Source organism: Rhinolophus sinicus, linkage group LG11 (assembly GCF_036562045.2).
Source record: "Rhinolophus sinicus isolate RSC01 linkage group LG11, ASM3656204v1, whole genome shotgun sequence".
Lineage (NCBI taxonomy): Eukaryota > Metazoa > Chordata > Mammalia > Chiroptera > Rhinolophidae > Rhinolophus > Rhinolophus sinicus.
This window is the reverse complement of record NC_133760.1, coordinates 14,729,554-14,747,329: the sequence shown is the minus strand read 5'-3', so window position 1 is coordinate 14,747,329 and position 17,776 is coordinate 14,729,554. Positions and strand designations below refer to the sequence as shown.

At 54.4% G+C, this 17,776-nt stretch overlaps 2 protein-coding genes across 3 annotated transcripts; both read left to right on the top strand.

Moving 5' to 3' along the window:
• The first annotated feature begins 253 nt into the window (after positions 1–253).
• Positions 254–10,208, top strand: USF2 (upstream transcription factor 2, c-fos interacting). 2 transcript variants are annotated; one of them, XM_019710638.2, is made up of 10 exons: positions 254–1,069; positions 1,336–1,382; positions 1,494–1,612; positions 1,753–1,872; positions 2,352–2,502; positions 2,623–2,710; positions 2,991–3,049; positions 9,085–9,179; positions 9,302–9,430; positions 9,524–10,208. In XM_019710638.2, exons 1-10 carry the CDS (start codon positions 1,008–1,010, stop codon positions 9,611–9,613), a joined length of 960 nt encoding a protein of 319 aa, XP_019566197.1. In that variant the 5' UTR covers positions 254–1,007; the 3' UTR covers positions 9,614–10,208. The 2 variants fall into 2 exon arrangements, with proteins under 2 accessions (XP_019566197.1, XP_019566196.1); XM_019710637.2 differs by having other exon boundaries at positions 260–1,069; positions 1,753–1,953.
• A 2,111-nt stretch (positions 10,209–12,319) lies between these two features.
• Positions 12,320–13,840, top strand: HAMP (hepcidin antimicrobial peptide). Its single transcript, XM_019710639.2, has 3 exons — positions 12,320–12,522; positions 13,487–13,546; positions 13,630–13,840. The coding sequence occupies exons 1-3, from the start codon at positions 12,436–12,438 to the stop codon at positions 13,732–13,734; spliced, it is 252 nt and encodes an 83-aa protein (XP_019566198.2). The 5' UTR covers positions 12,320–12,435; the 3' UTR covers positions 13,735–13,840.
• The last annotated feature ends 3,936 nt before the right edge of the window (positions 13,841–17,776 follow it).

Sequence of the window (17,776 nt, the reverse complement as noted above, 5' to 3'; positions counted from 1 at the left end):
GGGCCAGCTGGAAAGGACCTGCCCTGCCTTCTCCCCCAGGAAGGGAGTACGTGCCCCACGTTGGCTCCGCCTGGCCCTACGTGCGCGCCCCGACCCCGCCCAGGCGTGCGCATGCGCTGCGGATCTCCGCCTTCGCGCACTTCAGCCCGAACGCCGGGAGCGCGCGTGCGCGCTCTTCTCTCTCCCCCCCATTCACCCCTCCCCTCCGACCTACTTTACTGTCTCTAAACCCCGCAGCCTGACTCGTCCCCGGCGACCACAGTCCCTCCTGCGGGACCCCGGGCGTTCCATCCCGGCCCGCGTTCTACTCGGACGGCCGGGCGGCTCCGGAGGCTGTGGCGGTGACCCCGCGCCCGCCGAGACCCAGGCCGGCGCGCGCCCGCCCGCCATCGGAGACTGCGCGCGCTCCCCGGGGGCTGCCCTCCCCTCGCGCGCGTCTGTCCCGGGCTCGCGCTGCCGCCGCCACCGCGCGCGCGCAGCTCAAGTAAAGGAGGAAAAAAAAGGGGGAAAAAATAGAAAGCGGCGGCCGCTGCAGCAGCGATCCGCCGCCGGACTGGGCCAGGCCGAGCGGCGGACGCCCGAGCCGGCGATCCAGGGGAGAGGCGGCGGCCGTCCAGGGCGGGCCGGGTTTAAAAAAAAAAAGTCGCGGCGGCGGCGGCGGCTCAGGGAAGGAGGCCCCAGGGCCGCGTGCAGCGAGCGGGGGTCGGCCGCGCTGCATCCCGGAGCCTAGAGCCGCCGCGAGCCGGCAGACAGGCGGGCGGAGGCGGCGGCTGCAGGAAAAGCGGCGGCGGCGGCGGCGGCATCTCCTCCTCACATGACCCCACTGTTTGTCCCCGTGATCAGCGCGAGCGGCTCCCGTGTCTCCTCCGTCCCCTCCTGCCGCGCGGCGTGAGCGCCGGGCTCGGGGGCCCCCCCGGCCGCCCGCCCCCTCCCCTCCCTCCCCTCCCCACCCCACCCCACCCCTCCCCTCCCCCCGGGCCCCGCGCCCCCCCCGACCCCACCCCCCCATGGACATGCTGGACCCGGGTCTGGATCCCGCTGCCTCGGCCACCGCTGCTGCCGCCGCCAGGTAAGGGCGCCCGCCCGGTCCGTGCCCCGCGCGCCCTGGCTGCGGCCCTTCGGCCTGGCGGCCAGGCCGCCATGATCCCGAGCGACTGCTGGGCCCAGCTCAAAATGGAGGCCGCGAGGGAGGGGGTACCCGCGCGAATACCCCCGGTCCGGGGTCCTAGCGGTGCCCCAGCCCCAGATTGGGCGGGGCAGGATGGGAACCCTGCACCTGGGTAAAGGGGCGGGGGCGTGGGCGGCCATAACCCCCTCTTCTCGCTCTCCCCGCAGTCACGACAAGGGACCCGAGGCAGAGGAGGGCGTCGAACTGCAGGAGGGTGAGTGTTCGCGGGGCCCACTGGGGCTACGGCCTGCATCCGGGGAGGCCCCTGGGGGTGCCCAGGCCCATGCAACTGCTGACCATCCCCCCTACCCTCCTCCGACCGCAGGCGGGGACGGCCCTGGGGCAGAGGAGCAGACGGCGGTGGCCATCGCCAGCGTCCAGCAGGCGGCGTTCGGCGACCATAACATCCAGTACCAGTTCCGCACAGAGAATAATGGAGGACAGGTGAGGCTGTGGGCCGGGAGCCTGGTGGGCAAGTGGAGGGCTGAGCTGAGGGTCGAGCGGGCGAGCTAGGAGGGAGGGGCTCGGATCTGTCCCCTGCCTGGGTCCCAGCGCTGGTCTCGCTGTTCTGCCGCCCCCTGCAGGTGACATACCGCGTAGTCCAGGTGACTGATGGTCAGCTGGATGGCCAGGGCGACACAGCAGGCGCCGTCAGCGTCGTGTCTACGGCTGCCTTCGCAGGGGGGCAGCAGGCTGTGACCCAGGTGGGTGTGGATGGGGCAGCCCAGCGCCCTGGTCCCACTGCTGCCTCTGTGCCCCCAGGTCCCGCAGCACCCTTCCCACTGGTAGGTGCCCATCAACTCCTGGGGGGATGAGAGGGGACACTGACTCTGTTTTTGGGGAGTCCCATGGGGTGGGAAAGGTGGGACACAGGCCATCAGGCTGTGTGGGTCAAATCCCAGTTCTACACAATGAAACCTTGGGCAAGATCTTTGGAACATCTTTTTTTTCTTCCTGTAAAGTGGGGATAATGGTAATAGGAAAGGGTGTTAGAGGTAAAAATTGGTCAGTTTACCAAGTGATTGCTGAGTTTCTGCAAAGTTCCAGGACCACCTGAGACATAGGGCAGAGTGGCACATTACATAGGGGTTCCCTTCCATGTAAATATCAAACGGGGCAACAAGGGGATGGGTTGGGGAACAAAGATAACTAAGGGTGGCCTCTGTGTCCTCCTACACCCCAGGCTGTAATCCAAAATCCCTTCAGCAATGGCGGCAGCCCAGCAGCTGAGGCTGTCAGTGGAGAAGCACGATTTGCCTATTTCCCAGCATCCAGTGTGGGAGATACCACGGCTGTGTCGGTACAGACCACAGATCAGAGCTTGCAGGCTGGAGGTAAAGGGAGGAAGGGGCCAATGTGGAAGCAGGGGAGGCAACAGGCCTAGCAGGGAGGGAGGCCCCAGCCAGTTCTGACTCTGCCTTCAGTTTTATCTCTAACCCCCGCTTTCTCTGCAGGCCAGTTCTATGTCATGATGACGCCCCAAGACGTGCTTCAGACAGGAACGCAAAGGACGATTGCACCCAGGACACACCCCTACTCCCCGTATGTGCGGGAGACCTGGGCCCAGGAACGGGACACTGGGAGGGCCTGGTGTGGGGCCGAAAGAAGGAAGGTTTTCTGGAATGCAAGCCTGGCAGTTGAGCACACAGCAGGCACTTGGTGTATTTTTCGGTCTGTTTCTGCTTTAGTGTAAATAAAGTATCATTTCCTCTTTCTACATATAGGTTTGTCTTGCAAAGATCATTTTCAAGTCTGAGTCCTTAATAAATGCTTGGACGAATGGGGCCTGAGATAATGTGTGCCCATTTTTTCCCTTTTCTAGGAAAATTGATGGAACCAGAACACCACGAGATGAAAGAAGGAGAGCTCAGCACAATGAAGGTAAGGTCAAGGTGGAGGCCCTGGGCCAGTCCAGGCCTCGACCTCACAGGCACAGCTAGGCCTGGTGTTTGGAGTCACAGATCACCAGGCATGTGACAAGTAAAAATGGAATTGGTCTGGCTCCCCTGGACCTACCTTTCCAGTGGCAGCTGTTGTGTTCAAATCCCTCAATTCCCCTGCCCTCCTGGCTTCCAGAAGTAGCTCTGTTCTGATAGCACATCGGATGATGAAACTGTAGGAAGCGGTGCCTCTGGCTGGCAGAGGCCAGAGCATTCTGCCCTTCCCATAAACACCAAATCCAAAGGTCATTTTGGCCATCTTTGCAGTCCCCTAGTCCCCCACCCCAACCCCTGCCCCCAATCAGTAGCCACTATGTTGGACATAACAGCATGCAAGTCCAGGGGCACACCTAATGCCCAAACAACTGTCCTTCAAATACTTCCTGAAGATGGATTCCAGGCTGGGCAGCATGTGCCCTGGGTCAGGTGTGGGGCATAGTCTGGAGTGTCAGGGAGGCTCAGTAATTCAGGCTGGTGGCTGACTGAACTCTGACCAGGGGATCAGGTGTGCTTCCCCAGGGAGGTGGTCTTTGGGAGGGCCTGTCAGGCAGAGGGGAGCACAGGCTGGAAGGAGCCAGGCAGAATGGAGTCAGGTTACTTTGGGGGGTGCTGTTTTGGTTGTTGCAGAGGTTCCATATGGAGTGCTTGGGAGGGGAGCCAGGAGGGTCAAGGGAAGGCCTGAATGCTGGGGTGAGGCCCTGAGAATCCTGCAAGTGTTCGATTTGGGGTGAGTCTATGCAGCTGTGATGTAAGCTCACTGAGTTCAGGCATTCTTTCAGCATGCATATACTACCAGCCCATTTGGGGCCCTCAGATAACAGCGGATAATAGATTAGATGAGGTCTTGGGTCTCAATGTGTTTATTCTGTGGGAAGAGACAGATTATACAAAACTACAATGTGACATCAGATAGCATAAGTCACATGAGGGAAGATAAAGCTGGGTAAGGAGGTGGAGGGTGATGGTAGGAGTATAGGCCTCTGAGGTGACGTCTTAGCAGAGGACTGAGTGGACCTGAAGGAATGGGCCAGCCACATACTGGGGAAGAGTCCCAGGCGGAGGGACAAGCAAGTGCAAACACCCAGGCCTGAGCTGGAACAGACTTGGTGTGTTTGAAGAAGAACAATTCAGAAAAGGAGAAAGGAAGTCAGTGGAGTTGCAGGAGGGCTGGTCAGGGCCAGATCACACTCCCAGTGTCCCTGCTCCTGGATTTTGATTGTAGTTTGAGGGGAAGCCAGCAGAGGGGTTTATGTACAGAGGCCAGATAGTAAGGGTGATGGGATACCAGAGAGTAGAAAAATAGGTGACTGCAGATGTCAGGCCTGAGTCAGGACGGCATGGAGGGTGGTGGGGCATGGGGGGAAGATTCCAAGGCTGACGAATCAGGGTTTCATGATGGGGTCAGGTTGGTTCGAAATGGGAGAGGGTGAATCTGAGCTTGGTTGTTGGGTGTGGCAAGTTTAAGGAGCCTCCTGTATGCTACTCAGCAATCCTGTCCTTACTGCTTATATCATATGACCTCAGGCTGGTTCTTAATCTCTGCGCCAGTTTACTCCTTTATAAGATGGTGTTAACCAGACTTTTGCAGAGACTAATAGAACGTGGCAGTCGAAGACATGTGAAGCCCCCCAGCAGTGTGATATACCCCTGGTGATACTGCATTAAACCATTCTTGGTATAACATCTAGCCACCCTCCACCCCACTCTCACTCTGACTCTGACTGGATTAATCCACCTGCAAACAGTCTGGAATCTTGCTCCTACAAAAATCAGCCTTTTTCATAACCTTGCCCTTACCTTCCAGCTGTATCCTGCCCTCTCTCTCCTAACCTGCACAATGTTTGACCCACCCCTCTACCCATCCTCCCTGTACCCTTGGCAGTCTCTGGCTCTTTTCTCTACCAAAATCTCTCCATTTAAGGTCATCCATGACAACCTCATTGCCAAATCCATTGGCTTCCTTTGCTGTTTGTGCTCCAGGCATCTGACTCTGCCTATTTCGCTCCTTTCCGTAATGATCCTTTCTGCTCTACCTGCTCTGATTCTCCTACACTCTTTTTCCTCTCCTTCCCAGCCTGCTCCTCAGCAAGGCTTCCAAAATGCTCCAGGAAGCTTGCTAACAATCAAGGTCTCCAGGGCTGTCTTTGCACGTTCTGAATGGGTAGATTAGAGGGAGACCCCAGGAGTCTGTATTTTGACAAGTTTCCCAGGGGATTCTTCACATTGGGCAAGGCTGGAAAACTGCTTCGGCTATCGGTGTTTCTTAAGGTCTGGTCTCCTCTCCCGTCAGCCTTAGGAATTGTCAATATCTCCAAAGCCCCATACTCAGTTGTAGGTGTTCATCGTTTCTCTGAGGATGAGGTTCTGCTGGCTTTCTCCTGTATGACTCCAGAAAGAGGAGACCTGCTCTGTGATGGCCCCTCAGAACTTCCCCATCCCCTGGATATGGGAAGTGTGCAGATGTGTTTCCACTCCATTCTTCTCTCTTGAACCCCAGACCCGTATTTTGAGCAGCTCATTCAAAATCTCCATTTCTGGATTACCCTGAGACATCCTCAAACTCAACTTGTCCAAAACAGAACCTGCTGTCTCCCCTCTCCAAAGGCATCCATGCAACATTTCTTTTTCCAGGGCAGCAAAAGGCACCTTCTGTCATGATACCCACGCCAAGACTGAAAGCCAGCCACCGTCATCTCTGTCCTCTTTTCCCTCACATCCCCATATCCTGAGAGTTTGTGCTGAAGTGAACTTCAAATCAGCTTCTCTCTCTCCTTTTTACATCTTTCCCACCATTTCTTGGTACTGCAGGAGCCCATCTCCAGCCCACCCTGCGGGCTGGGGCATAGTGTCCTGCCTGAAGGGTGGCATTTGCAGTGCCAGCCCATTGCTGCTATGGCAGAATTTGGCTCTACTCTTGCCGGAACCTCAGAGAAGTCAGAAAGACAGATCTTTATGTAAAATCTGATTTTTAAATGTTGGATGGAATTTCTTTTTCTATTTCATTAGTTTCCACTCTTCATGTTACTAATTCATTCCTTCTACTTATTTTGGGTTTAATTTGCTGGATTTTTCCCCCCCTAGCTTTTTAAATGTTAGTGTAAACCTTTCTTTTTTTCGTAGTATAAGCCTTTTTACTTACAAATGTCACTCTTAACTGCTGTAGCCACCTCCCATTTGGATATGTTGTGTTTTCATTATCATTAGTTCAAAATACTGTCCAGTTTTCCTTGTGGTTTCTTTTACCCAGGAGTGTGTTGCTTAATTTCCAAATATTTGTAGGTTTTCTAGATATCTTTTTGTTATTGATTTTTAATTTAGTTTTATTATAATCAGAGAGCATACTGTGTATAATTTCAGTTCTCTGAAATGTATTGAGACTTGTCTTATGGCCCTGAATATAGTCTAGGTGAAAGTTTCTGTGTGCACTTGAAAAGAATATGTATCTGCTACTATTGCAGAGAGTTCTGTCAGTGTCAGTTAGGTCAGGTTGGTTGACAGTGTTCAGATTTCCTATCCTGTTTGTTTGTTTTGTTTTTGTCTACTTGTTTTATCAATTACTGAGAGAGGAGTGTTGATGTCTCCCAAGTATATTTGTGAATTTGTCCATTTCTCCCTTTAGTCCTCAGATTTTACTTCTAAATTGTGTTTTAAATATTGTATGGGTGTAACTGAAGCACTTCTGTGGAATGGACGTGGCCTTGGTCGTAACTGGTCTTCCCCCATTTCAGATGTGCCAAAGTGGTCTTTCCCAGCCACGGGCCTGACCACATCGCTACCTGCTTGGTGAGAGTCTCAAACTCAAGGGACTGGACCCCTAGAGTAAGCGATGAGGTCCAGACCCACATGTTGGGCATTCGAGACCTCACAACCTTCCAACCACTGCGCAAAATATTTCCATATCACCATTTCTGGGATCTTGACACCTGTCTGCCTGATGCCCCTCCCCTCAGAAACTAGCCCAAATGTTTCCTCTGTCTTTGAAGATACACCCTCCCCCCCACCCCCATTCCCACGCAGAAATCATTGCTCCACCCTGGCATTCCCCAGGCACTTGACACAATCTTCAATTATAGCACAACCTGCAGTGTTGGTATCATGTGTTCACATGCGTTTACAGTGGTGCTGTGAGTGCCAGTGGGACAGAGATTGAGTCCACCCTGGACTGCAGCCTTTCCGAGTCCCCTGCACACGGTAGGGCAGGCAATATGTTTTTAAGTAGATGCAAGCTGGAGATGTGCCACACCCCTCTCCCTGCCCCCTGGTGGCTTGAAGCAAGGAGTACATGGGAGATAGATCTGTAGTTGGTGCCCTGCCTGGTTTGTGAATGCTGGACTGCATGTGGGTAGAGAAAAACCAAGAAGCCATCTGCTGCTGGGTTCCTCATTTGAAACCTTGGGAATGGAGCACGCTTCTAAGGGACTTGGTGGGTGGGCTGCATTCTTAGCTTTGCTGCTGCTTTTGACCACCTAGTTCCAAAAGACTAAGACACAGCTATCTTCAATGGGAAGGTTCTACTCACTATGACAGCAGTGGTCCAGGGCTGGGGGTCAGGCAAAGCGCTGTTCTGGTCACCGTTCCTGCCATGGTATTGGAGAGATTTCTGTGGAAGGAGAGATGCAAGGGAGGCAGAGGTGAAAGGGAGGAGGAATGTCCGTATAGGAGGGTGTTGTCACCCAGGCCAAAGTGGGGGAGCTCATGGAGGTGTAAAGGACTGATCAGCAACGAGTGGATGAAACCAAGTGCCAAGAGAAGACAGTGGGGTTTGCCTGTCAGTGGCCAGGTGTGTTCTTGGAGGGACCACCAGGGACGGGCAGTGCTGGTCTCAGAGGAGATGAGTGAGGCATGCTCCTGGCCCGCCCTCCTTTCTCACTCTCACCCGGACCCCCTGCCCCAATCTCATCAGCGCCACCCAACCCTGAGAAAATATCCCTTCACCCTCCTCCTTTCCAAATCCCACCTACAGGCCCAGTCTCCCCTTCAGAAACACTACCTGCATTTGTCCATGGGGCATCTTGGCAGGGGGATGAGAGTGTAGGTGAGAGTTGGGTAACTGGGCTTTTTTGTGTGTCCCCACCTGTGGGGTTGGAAGGTAAGGAAGAGCTGGGACAGCTTTGCCTCCAACAGGCCCTGAACCAGGGGTCTCAGCCTCCAGTGCAGAGAGAAGACATGTCCTTGTCTGAAGGAAGCAGCTGCCTCTCAACCTAGTAGACTGAGGTGGTGGCATTTTAGAAAATCACAAATCTGGACTTTTCAAGTGAAATCTTAACTAGTTTGCCATCCCTGGCCTTCCAGGTAGGGTTCATGTTCTTGGGTGACCCAATGCCCTGCTGGGCCAGGCCCCTGAGAGCCACAAGTGCCAGTCCAGGGAGCTGGGACTTGCTGCAAGGGTCCTGGAGAAGGGTTTAAAGCGGGTGGGACATGGTCAGACTGATTTTTAAAAATGAAGGAAAACAGAATCATGGGACCCAGAGCTCTGGGGAGACCTGAGGACTGGAGGCTCAAATTCAGGGGCTGTGGGGACCAAAGAGAGGCACTTGGGTCCTGTGTAAAGGGACTCAAGCTCATTCTTAAACTAAGAACATGTGCCCACTGTAGCCACAACTCCATTTTTCCTAAGATGCTAATTATGTGAAATTTCCTAATTTTTAAATGTTACTCAAATTCTTAAAAATATACTGGGCAGGCAAACAAAATGAACCCATAGTCCTTGGGACACTGTTGATTCTGCTTTAAAGGTGTATGTGTGGCACTTGAGAGAAAGACTTTGTTCTTGAAGCACTGAAGCGGGGCTGGAAGCGGGCCACCTGCGTTCAGATCCTGGCTCTGCATCTGCTTGCAGTGTGACTGACCTTGGGCAGGGCCTGCACTCAGCCTCAGCGGCCTAGGGTCTGATGGCATCTGCCTCAGGAGGTCGATCCCTTAGGTGCACAAGAAGTGCTGTAAACCCAGCTGTCGGTATTACTGTTATTCCTGCAGTGGAACGGAGGCGGAGGGACAAGATCAACAACTGGATTGTCCAACTTTCAAAAATCATTCCAGATTGTAATGCAGACAATAGCAAGACTGGAGCGGTGAGTACCCCGGCCCCTCCCAGAACGTCCTCTTGTCCACCGGGCACGGGAGTTGTCCTGGGGTGAGCCAGCGAGCAGAGACCAGCGGGCAGTGCTTGCTCTAATGCTCTTGCCCACCCCAGAGTAAAGGAGGGATCCTGTCGAAGGCCTGTGACTACATACGGGAGCTACGCCAGACCAACCAGCGCATGCAGGAGACCTTCAAGGAGGCCGAGCGGCTGCAGATGGACAATGAGCTCCTGAGGCAACAGGTGAGCACCAGGGCTGGGAGCTGGGTGGGGGACCCAGGACCCCAAGGTGCAGGGAGCCACCCCTGGCTCCTTGTCCCCTGTCCTGTCTGCCAGATTGAAGAGCTGAAGAATGAGAACGCCGTGCTCCGTGCCCAGCTGCAGCAGCACAACCTGGAGATGGTGGGCGAGAGCGCCCGGCAGTGACGCCCGCCCTCCCCTCCCCGGCGGGGGCTCCTCCCGGCCTCTGCTGCCCCCAACCCCAGCCCTTAGCACAGAGAGGGACACACGCCCCTCCCCCAGCTGCGTTTTTTTATAGTAGATTTTTAACAAAAACGGGGAGAAATAATGCATTTCTGTGGATAAGCACCCACTGCTCTCCTCAACATGGAAATGATATCCTCCCTCCCCCGTCTGTCTGTGTCCCTTCTCCCCGCCCCCACTAAGCCCCAGCACTTCTAGTGGTTTCGCCTGGAGGCAAAAGGGAAGAGGACAGAGGCCCTGCCATATCCCGCTGCCTCCTTGGTCTCTAGAGGTACTGGCACAGGGTGCTTACGGGAAGGAGGGGAGCTTTTGGGGGGCCATCCCTGGGGCCTGGACCTAAGCAGGGAGGCTGTGTCCCACTGCACCTCTTGTTTCTGGATCCCTGCTCCCCTTTGGGTGTGTGTGTCTGTGTGTGTGTGTGCGTGTGTGCGTGTGCGTGTGTGTGTGTGTTAATTTTCTTTATGGAAAAATGGACAAAAAAAATAGAGAGAGAGGTATTTAACTGCAATAAACTGGCCCCATGTGGCCCCGCCTTGTCTGTCTGTGTATCTGTCCATCTGAGATGTGGGGAGAGGATGTGGGGTCTGTGCAGAACTCCATTGGTGCAGGGCCTCAGCTATTGTGTTGGTGGCTGTATGCCAGTCCCTGCCATCCTGTACTGCCCGGTACCCAGTCTGTTGGCTGGCTGGATGGAGTAATTAAGGAACGAATATCCTCTTTGAGGCCCCAGGTGTGTATATGTGGTGTGAGGGCAGGGGGAGAGGTTGGGTCAAGAACATGACCCATGTTTTTGGAGGAGAGGTTGGGGTCTCCTGTGTCACCAGTTCCCAAAAACAGGACTGGCTCCTGGCCCTGCCCTTCTGGGCTGAAGCCCTTCCCTCTGCACCAGCCAATGGTGGGGACTGGCCTTGAGCCCCCCACCCCCAAGGAAGGCAGATGGCCAGGAAGCCAGGCTTGGCCCGTCAGCCTGTCGCCTTGCGCTGTGGCTCTGGCGCCTGTGCTGTGACCCCTGCCCCTGGCTGATGATGAAACCTGGCCTGAGCAGAGATGCGGCGAACGCCCGGCAGTGCTGGGGGATGCTGTGTGTCCCTGGGGTGGAACATGCAGCCCTTTACTGGACTCTGCCTCAACCTGCAGCCCCATGCGACTCCATCCACTGCCAGCCACCACCTTGCTGAGTTCACCCAGCACGTACCGCAAATGCCCCCAGCTGGTGTCTTCCCTCTGGAGCCCTGTTTTCTTTCCCTGGCCATGCCTCAGGCCGTCTTGAGAGGGAGTGAGGGTGTGCAGCAGGAGCCTAACATGGAGTGGGTGCGGGGGAGATGGCAGGGAGCAGCCTTCACTTTTCCAGGGGCCCCCCACTTGCGTGGTTTTGAATGGGCTTTGGCAACAGCTCAGGGCTGGGAAGAAGTGCTCGTTCCTTGGCAGCAGCATCCCAGGTTGCGTGATAGGGTTGACCCTGGATAAGCCTAGAGTCAGAGGCAAAATGGCCAAAGTCTCATCTCTAGAATCAAGTTTGTGGGTCCTGTGGGCCGTGCGTACCCACTACCCGGGGTTCAGGTACTGGCGAGGACCGCCAGGCAACCGTGGTTCATCTCCCCATCCAGGGGTGTGCTGGTGGGCTGGGCTCCGAAGAAAAGCCCTGGTTGTAGGCTTGGCTGATGGCGGTCGGGTATTCCTACCCCACGGCTGGTGTCTGACTGTGGCCAAGCGATGCCACTGAATGGAGTTAGGATAAGACGTGCAGTGGCTCCGAAGAGCCAGGTCTAGTACACTCCGCTGTGCCCTCCTGTGTTTTGAGGAGGCGAGGAAGCCTGGTGATAAGAGCACAAGCCCAGAGTCAGGCTGGAATGCCAGCTCTACCAGTGGCTTGTGCAGTGCCCCAATCTCTGCCTTCAGTTCCTCTCCTGTAAAGTGAGGAAAACAAGACTGGTGGGCAAAGAGGGAGCAGTGCCTAGGAAGCCAGGACCCTGGATTTGGGGGCTGAGAAGGCAGAGCCCAGCATGGGGCGGGCAGGCGCTGCTTAGAGGACAGGTGGTACCGGCTGCGTTAACACGAAAGTGAGTCAGTCCACCTGCTGTGGTGTATGAGGGAGGTGAAGTCATCAGGGGGTAGCCTCTGCGGTTCCTGTCCTCTCGTGGTCAAAAGTTCACAGGAAGATTTTCCAGACACCAGGGCCACATCGTAAGGTTCTGACACTTGGAAAAGACCTTGCGTGCTTGGGGCTTATGCTGACTCAAACTCGTGCATCTGGCTGTCGCAGTGCTCTACAGAAGGGAACCCAACTCTGGGGGACTTGTGTCGGGCACCTCTGAGGAGCCCAGTAAGTGACAGCCAGCCCCCATGTGAATGAGGACTCTGAAGGGTGGGGGATGAGGGCATGTCGCTCCTGCTTATCGACCTGTTCAACCTCTGGGGCAAAAGAGGGCATTTTTTTTTCTGAGATCAACAAGTTGAAGTCACATCAGGGAAAGTGTTTCCCAGGTGGCTGGCTAGAGGTGTGTGTGTGTGGCCCTGTCTGCCCTAATCCCTGGCCACACCTCTGCTGGCTGCCGGTGACACAACCCTGTTCCCTGTCACTCTGTTCCCGCTTATCTCTCCCGCGCCTTTTCGGCGCCACCACCTTCTTGGAAATGAGGACAAAGGGGAGGGGGCTTAGCACCCCCGCCTCCCTCAGCAGGCCCCATAAAAGCAACTGTAACTGGGCCCAGACACCAGAACTCGTCCTAGACCTAACAGCAGGACAGCCAGCCAGACGGCACAAAATGGCACTGAGCACGCAGATCCAAGCTACCTGCCTCCTGCTACTCCTCCTGGCCAGCCTGACCAGCGCCTCAGTTCTCTCGCACCAGGTGAGAGCCCACCCAGCCTGGGCCCAGTAGGCAGCGGGACTGCAGAGGGGACTGCTGCTGAGGGCAGCAGGAGACCCCCAGCACTGGGCAGAGCTTGGGGCAAGGCAAGGGGCATGGGCAGCTGCTTAAAGTACAGAGATGGGGTCTCAAGCGGCAGGGCCTGGGGGCCCTGAGTGAATTCCACAGTTAATTATTGAGTGCCTATTCTGTGTTAAGTCCTATTCTAGACAATGGGGATCAAGCAATGAACAAGGTAGATGAGAGAAGATTTCTGCTCTCATGGAGCTTACACCCTGGTCAGGGAATTAATTAGCCAATAAACAAAACATGTTTAGTAAGTGTTATTCACAGATAACATAAAAGAGTGTATTAGAGTGCCCATGGTGGTGGTGGTGGGGCTTTAGGTAGGATAAAGGCTGGCAGTCAAGTTGGAATGTTTGTGAGAAAATGTTATTTGACCTATGACTTGGAGGATGAGAGAAGGAGATGGCCAAGCAGAGACCCAAGCTGGGGGCAAGCATGGTGTCCTCGCCGGTCAGAGCTTTAGGCAGTGGAGGCTATGGTACTTGGAGATGAGATCGAGGGGTGGACATGCCAAGTCTTACAGGCAATCGTGCAAACACTGATTTTCCTCCAAGTGCAGGAAGAACGGGGAAAGGCATGATCTGACATACTGCGTGGGGAATGGATTGGAGGGGCAAGATGAGGGAGACGTTACGGGTGGCGGCTGGCATCCAGACCAGGGAGGGTGATGACCCAAAGGAGAGCAGTGGCTGTGGAGAGAGCAGGAGACAGACCAGGGGTGTTTGTGGGAAGGTGAGAAAAGGCCAGAAAGCTAGGCCACTCCTAGGATTCCAGCTGAGCATGGGACACCTACCTCTTGGGGAGGAGCAGGCCAGTGGGGACAAATCTGAGCGCTCTGCTGGGCCTGCTGCCATCCTCAATACTCCTTTTGCTTTTGCAGACAACACAGCTTGCAGACCTCCAGACCCAGGACACAACTGGAGCCAAGGCTGGCTTGACGGTGAGAACACGGGGGCCTCCCTTTTGAGCCTCCCACAACTTTCCCTGGGCGCACAACCACTCACTCTTCCTTCCTTCCCACAGCCCGGGCTCCGGAGGCTGAGGCGGCGAGACACCCACTTCCCCATCTGCATGTACTGTTGCGGCTGCTGTTACAAATCGAGGTGTGGGCTCTGCTGCAAGACATAGAGCTTCCCTGCCCCCCCCCCCTTTCCCTTATTTATTCCTGCCGCCTTCCAGCACTAAGTGAATGATCTTGGAATAAAATGGCTGGTTCCAGCTTTTGTTTTCCAAACCAGAGTGTCTGTTGCCCTTTCTCCCTGCCAAAGGCCTATGCCAGGCTTCTTCTGGCCACTGTCTTGTACGGACTGGTACTAGGTGCGGTGTGTGTGGTTGGTGTGTACTGGGGATTACAAGGAAGCTTGGTGAAGGAGATTTGTTTTCTGTTCTTTCCCTTTAAGCCTCACTTCATAAGACCTAGAATTTATGTTGCAACAGCAGGAAATGAAAACCAAACAAAGTTTATTCCCCTTGAAGTCTTTTTGAAACAGGGGTGACAAACTCAAATGCCTAGCACGGGTTCTCAAAGTTGGGTCCCTGGCTCCATGCAGGGCTCCAGGTGGAAACGGCTAACATGTTACTTGTCTCTCACTCTCATTCTCACATGAGTGTGCGATGGAGTTTTCCAGAAGCTCTGTGAATGTGATGACATCATCACTCTAGTGGCTAATGTATTGTGTGCTTGTGCTTTAAAAGTTTCCCAATTTCAATTTCTAATACGTTAAGCAACTGTACATATAACTTAAATGAAAAACTTTTTGGAATCCTCAACAATTTTGCAGAAAGGGATCCTGAGACCAAAAAGTTTGAGAACCGCTGGCCTTCCAGACAGAGGCAGTAAATGAGTAAGGTGTGATGGATTTGTTTCATAGGAGCATCTAGGCTGTAGTCTCTCAGTAGAGACACACTTTACACATGAGACACATACCGTGTTTCCCCGAAAATAAGACCTAGCTGGACAATCAGCTCTAATGCGTCTTTTGGAGCAAAAATTAATATGAGATCTGGTATTATATTATATTGTATTGTATTTATATTATATTATATTATATTATATTATATTATATTACATTACATTACATTACATTATATTATATTACATTATATTATATTTATTATACCCAGTCTTATTATATAAGACCCAGTCTTATGTTATAATAAAATAAGACCGGGTCTTATATTAATGTTTTCTCCAAAAGGCGCATTAGAGCTGATTGTCCTGCTAGGTCTTGCTTTCGGGGAAACACGGTAGGCGAACACTGTTCACCTCCACAAGGAATTAAGGTCCCTGCCATTCTGCTTAAAAACCGCATCCCTCTCAACTTACCTGATTTCCCCACTTTGGATAGAAACAGAGAAGCATTTCACTGTGTTCTTAGCCCATAAGAAACCATCAGCAACAGTGTGATGCTAAAGGGGGTTGGCCTGTGGGCCTCAGTGTTGTATATGGATTGAAGTGGGGAGGCCTGGACCCCATCTAAAGAGGGCTCCCAGGGATGCTTGTCATGCCCAAAGGCAGGCCAAACATGGCAAGAGTTTCTTTTCAAGAGAAGGTGGCAAGCCTTAACTTTTATGTGAAATTTCCGTTTTTAAAATATTGGCAACTGATTAAAGGAATTTGACTTTTCTTTTTCTTTTTAAAAAATCAATACTCTGTGAGCCAAACTAAACCCAACTGGGAGCTGGATCAGTACCGTAACTCACTAACTTCTGCCTCTGCGTCGAAGCCACCAAAGCCTCCTCCGGGAAGGTTTTCCAGAACAGAGGCTGAGGGGCTGAGGGGCGGGGAGAGGAAAGCAAGCTGGAGAGCCTGGCCTCCTATTAGCTTCGGGATCTTGCAGGCATCTTCTCCTGGCTCTGAAACCCCACCTCCTGATGTGTAAAAACACAGCAGTGTCTCTATAGTGCTTGAGCTGCTCAGCAAGGGATGCGTATGACATGGGTTTGGAAACTGTCAGATGCCTCATCGATGTACGGATCAGTATTGACAGGGAAGGTAGAAGACACTCGGCCCCCCTCAATAAATACCTGGGAGGTGGGAAACGTGAAACTGCTAATTACAGTTAATGACACCAGCCCTCCCGCTCATTTTAGCAAGTTCTCCATTCAGTTTGTGGTACTTTGTTACAGTAGCCCTAGCAGGCTAGTGCCCTTGCCTTGTCTAGAAGGATCAGATGATGCGGTGCTGGTAGCTGGTTGTGAGTGGCACCTCTGCCCTTGAGGCAGGCACGTGCCCTCCGGTCCCCCAGTCCTCCTGTGCTCTGGAGACCCAAGTTTGCAGATTTCAGCATTAGTTCCTGGTGCTGTGTGTGGGATCACTCTCCCGTGCATCCTTTCCCTAGGGACAGACTTCAATTCATACCCAGAGAGGAGATGAACCCCCAAGACTACACTGACACGTGACCCTAAGGGGATTGGTGCTGACACTGAAGGCTGTGACATATAGTACTTGATGTCCACCCCCGAAGCACAGGCACCAGGCCTCTCTCTTCTCCAGGACCCAGGCGTTCAAGCCCCACCCCACTCTCAATGGGCCTTTGTCCCTGACTGGGAAAGGCACGGGCCGAGTCTGACATCATGAAGCCTGAGGTGGGGGTAGGACTCCCCCTCCCCCTGCATCCAGCCCTCTGATTGCTCACTCCCTGGTCTGAGGGATTTCCCCACCCTTCACCCCCCCAGGCCCCCGCCCCCCACACATACAGGTTCTGCCTTGGGAGAAAGGACCCTCCCTCCCTCCCTCTCCACTACTCTGGCCTAAAGGAGAACAGGAGATGCCCCAGTGTGACTGAACAGCTCATGGTCAAACCACCACTACACTCAGTCACACCACTAGCTCCCGCCATGACCTTGCAAAGATCATCCCCAATGGGAGGGGCTGCGGTGGCAGGAGGATCACTGTGGAATCTGCCCACAAAGGGTCCCCACCCAGCTCAGAGTCAACACAGCCCTTGCTGAACACTCTCTGTGCACCTGGCTCTGTTCTAGGGGACACAGGGTGAACAAGACAGACAAGCAGGTAGCCATGCTGCCCTCTGGAAGCTCCAGGCTAGAGAGGAAGCAGCTCACCAGTGGTGCAGGTCGGCAGACGTGCTGAGGGCTGTGGAAGGACAGGGCAGCATTTAAATGGAGGGGCTTGGCTTGGTGAGAAGGCAGACAGGATTCCAGAGGCAGTGGCATCCACTCAGGGAGCTGAAAGGGTGGGCAGGCTGTGGCTAGGGCAGAGTGGGAGGTGGGATAGGGTAGCGGAGCTTTCCAGGAGGAAGAAACGGGTGCAGCGGCCTCCGGCCGGAAGGTGTCCAGGGTATTGGGCAGACACATTCATGCATCCACTCCGCATTTATGAAGCTTAGCTCTGTGCCAGGAGCTGTTCTACAAGAGGATAGATTGGCAATAAGCGGGCAAAGCCCTGTCCTTCTGGAGGTCATGATCTCATGAGAGGAGATAGTTAATACCTAAGGTCATTTCCCAAGGCAAGAAGAAAACAGACCAGGATGCAGGCACCAAATGTGCCCCAGGGAAGTGACTCTAAGAGAGGGTGTACGTGACACTGAAGCCGAGAGTGGCAGGTCCTGTCTCCTCCTCCCACCCACACTAGACTCTGCTGCCTCTGGGGACCCGGGTTAGACCTCTCGTTGCCACCAAGATTCCCTGGAAGCTTCTGTTTCTCAGTCTGAGATGTTGAGAAATATTAGAATGCCCTCCCAGGGACTCAGGACCAGGGTTCACAGAGATGGAGGCGGGGGGGAACAAGTAAGGCAGCCGCACCCCATTCCCTCCAGGAAGGAGCTAGTAGAACCCAGGCATCAGGCTGCCCAGTTGAGCAGTGGTGACAAGGGCCCCTTTGTGCCCCCCTCCCCCGGGGACAGGGAGGAGCTGGGCCCTGGAGGCAGGCGGCCCCTGGCACCCGGTGGTGGGGGAGGGGAGGGACCAGTAAGTGGGGGCCTAGACCCTGGGAGGCCAGGGGACTGTGAGCTGGGCCGAAGAGCAGAGGGTGCAGACACAAGAGCATCCTGGTGAGTACGCTGCCAAGAGGGGCCGAGGACATGGCTGGAGTAGAGCCTGGGAGGAGAGGGTGGAGCAGGGGCACCTGAAGCAGGTGCGAGGTGAGGATGGTCACTGTGAACTGCCACTAATTTAGGATGGGGGAAGGTGTTCCTTAGGACTTTGGCAT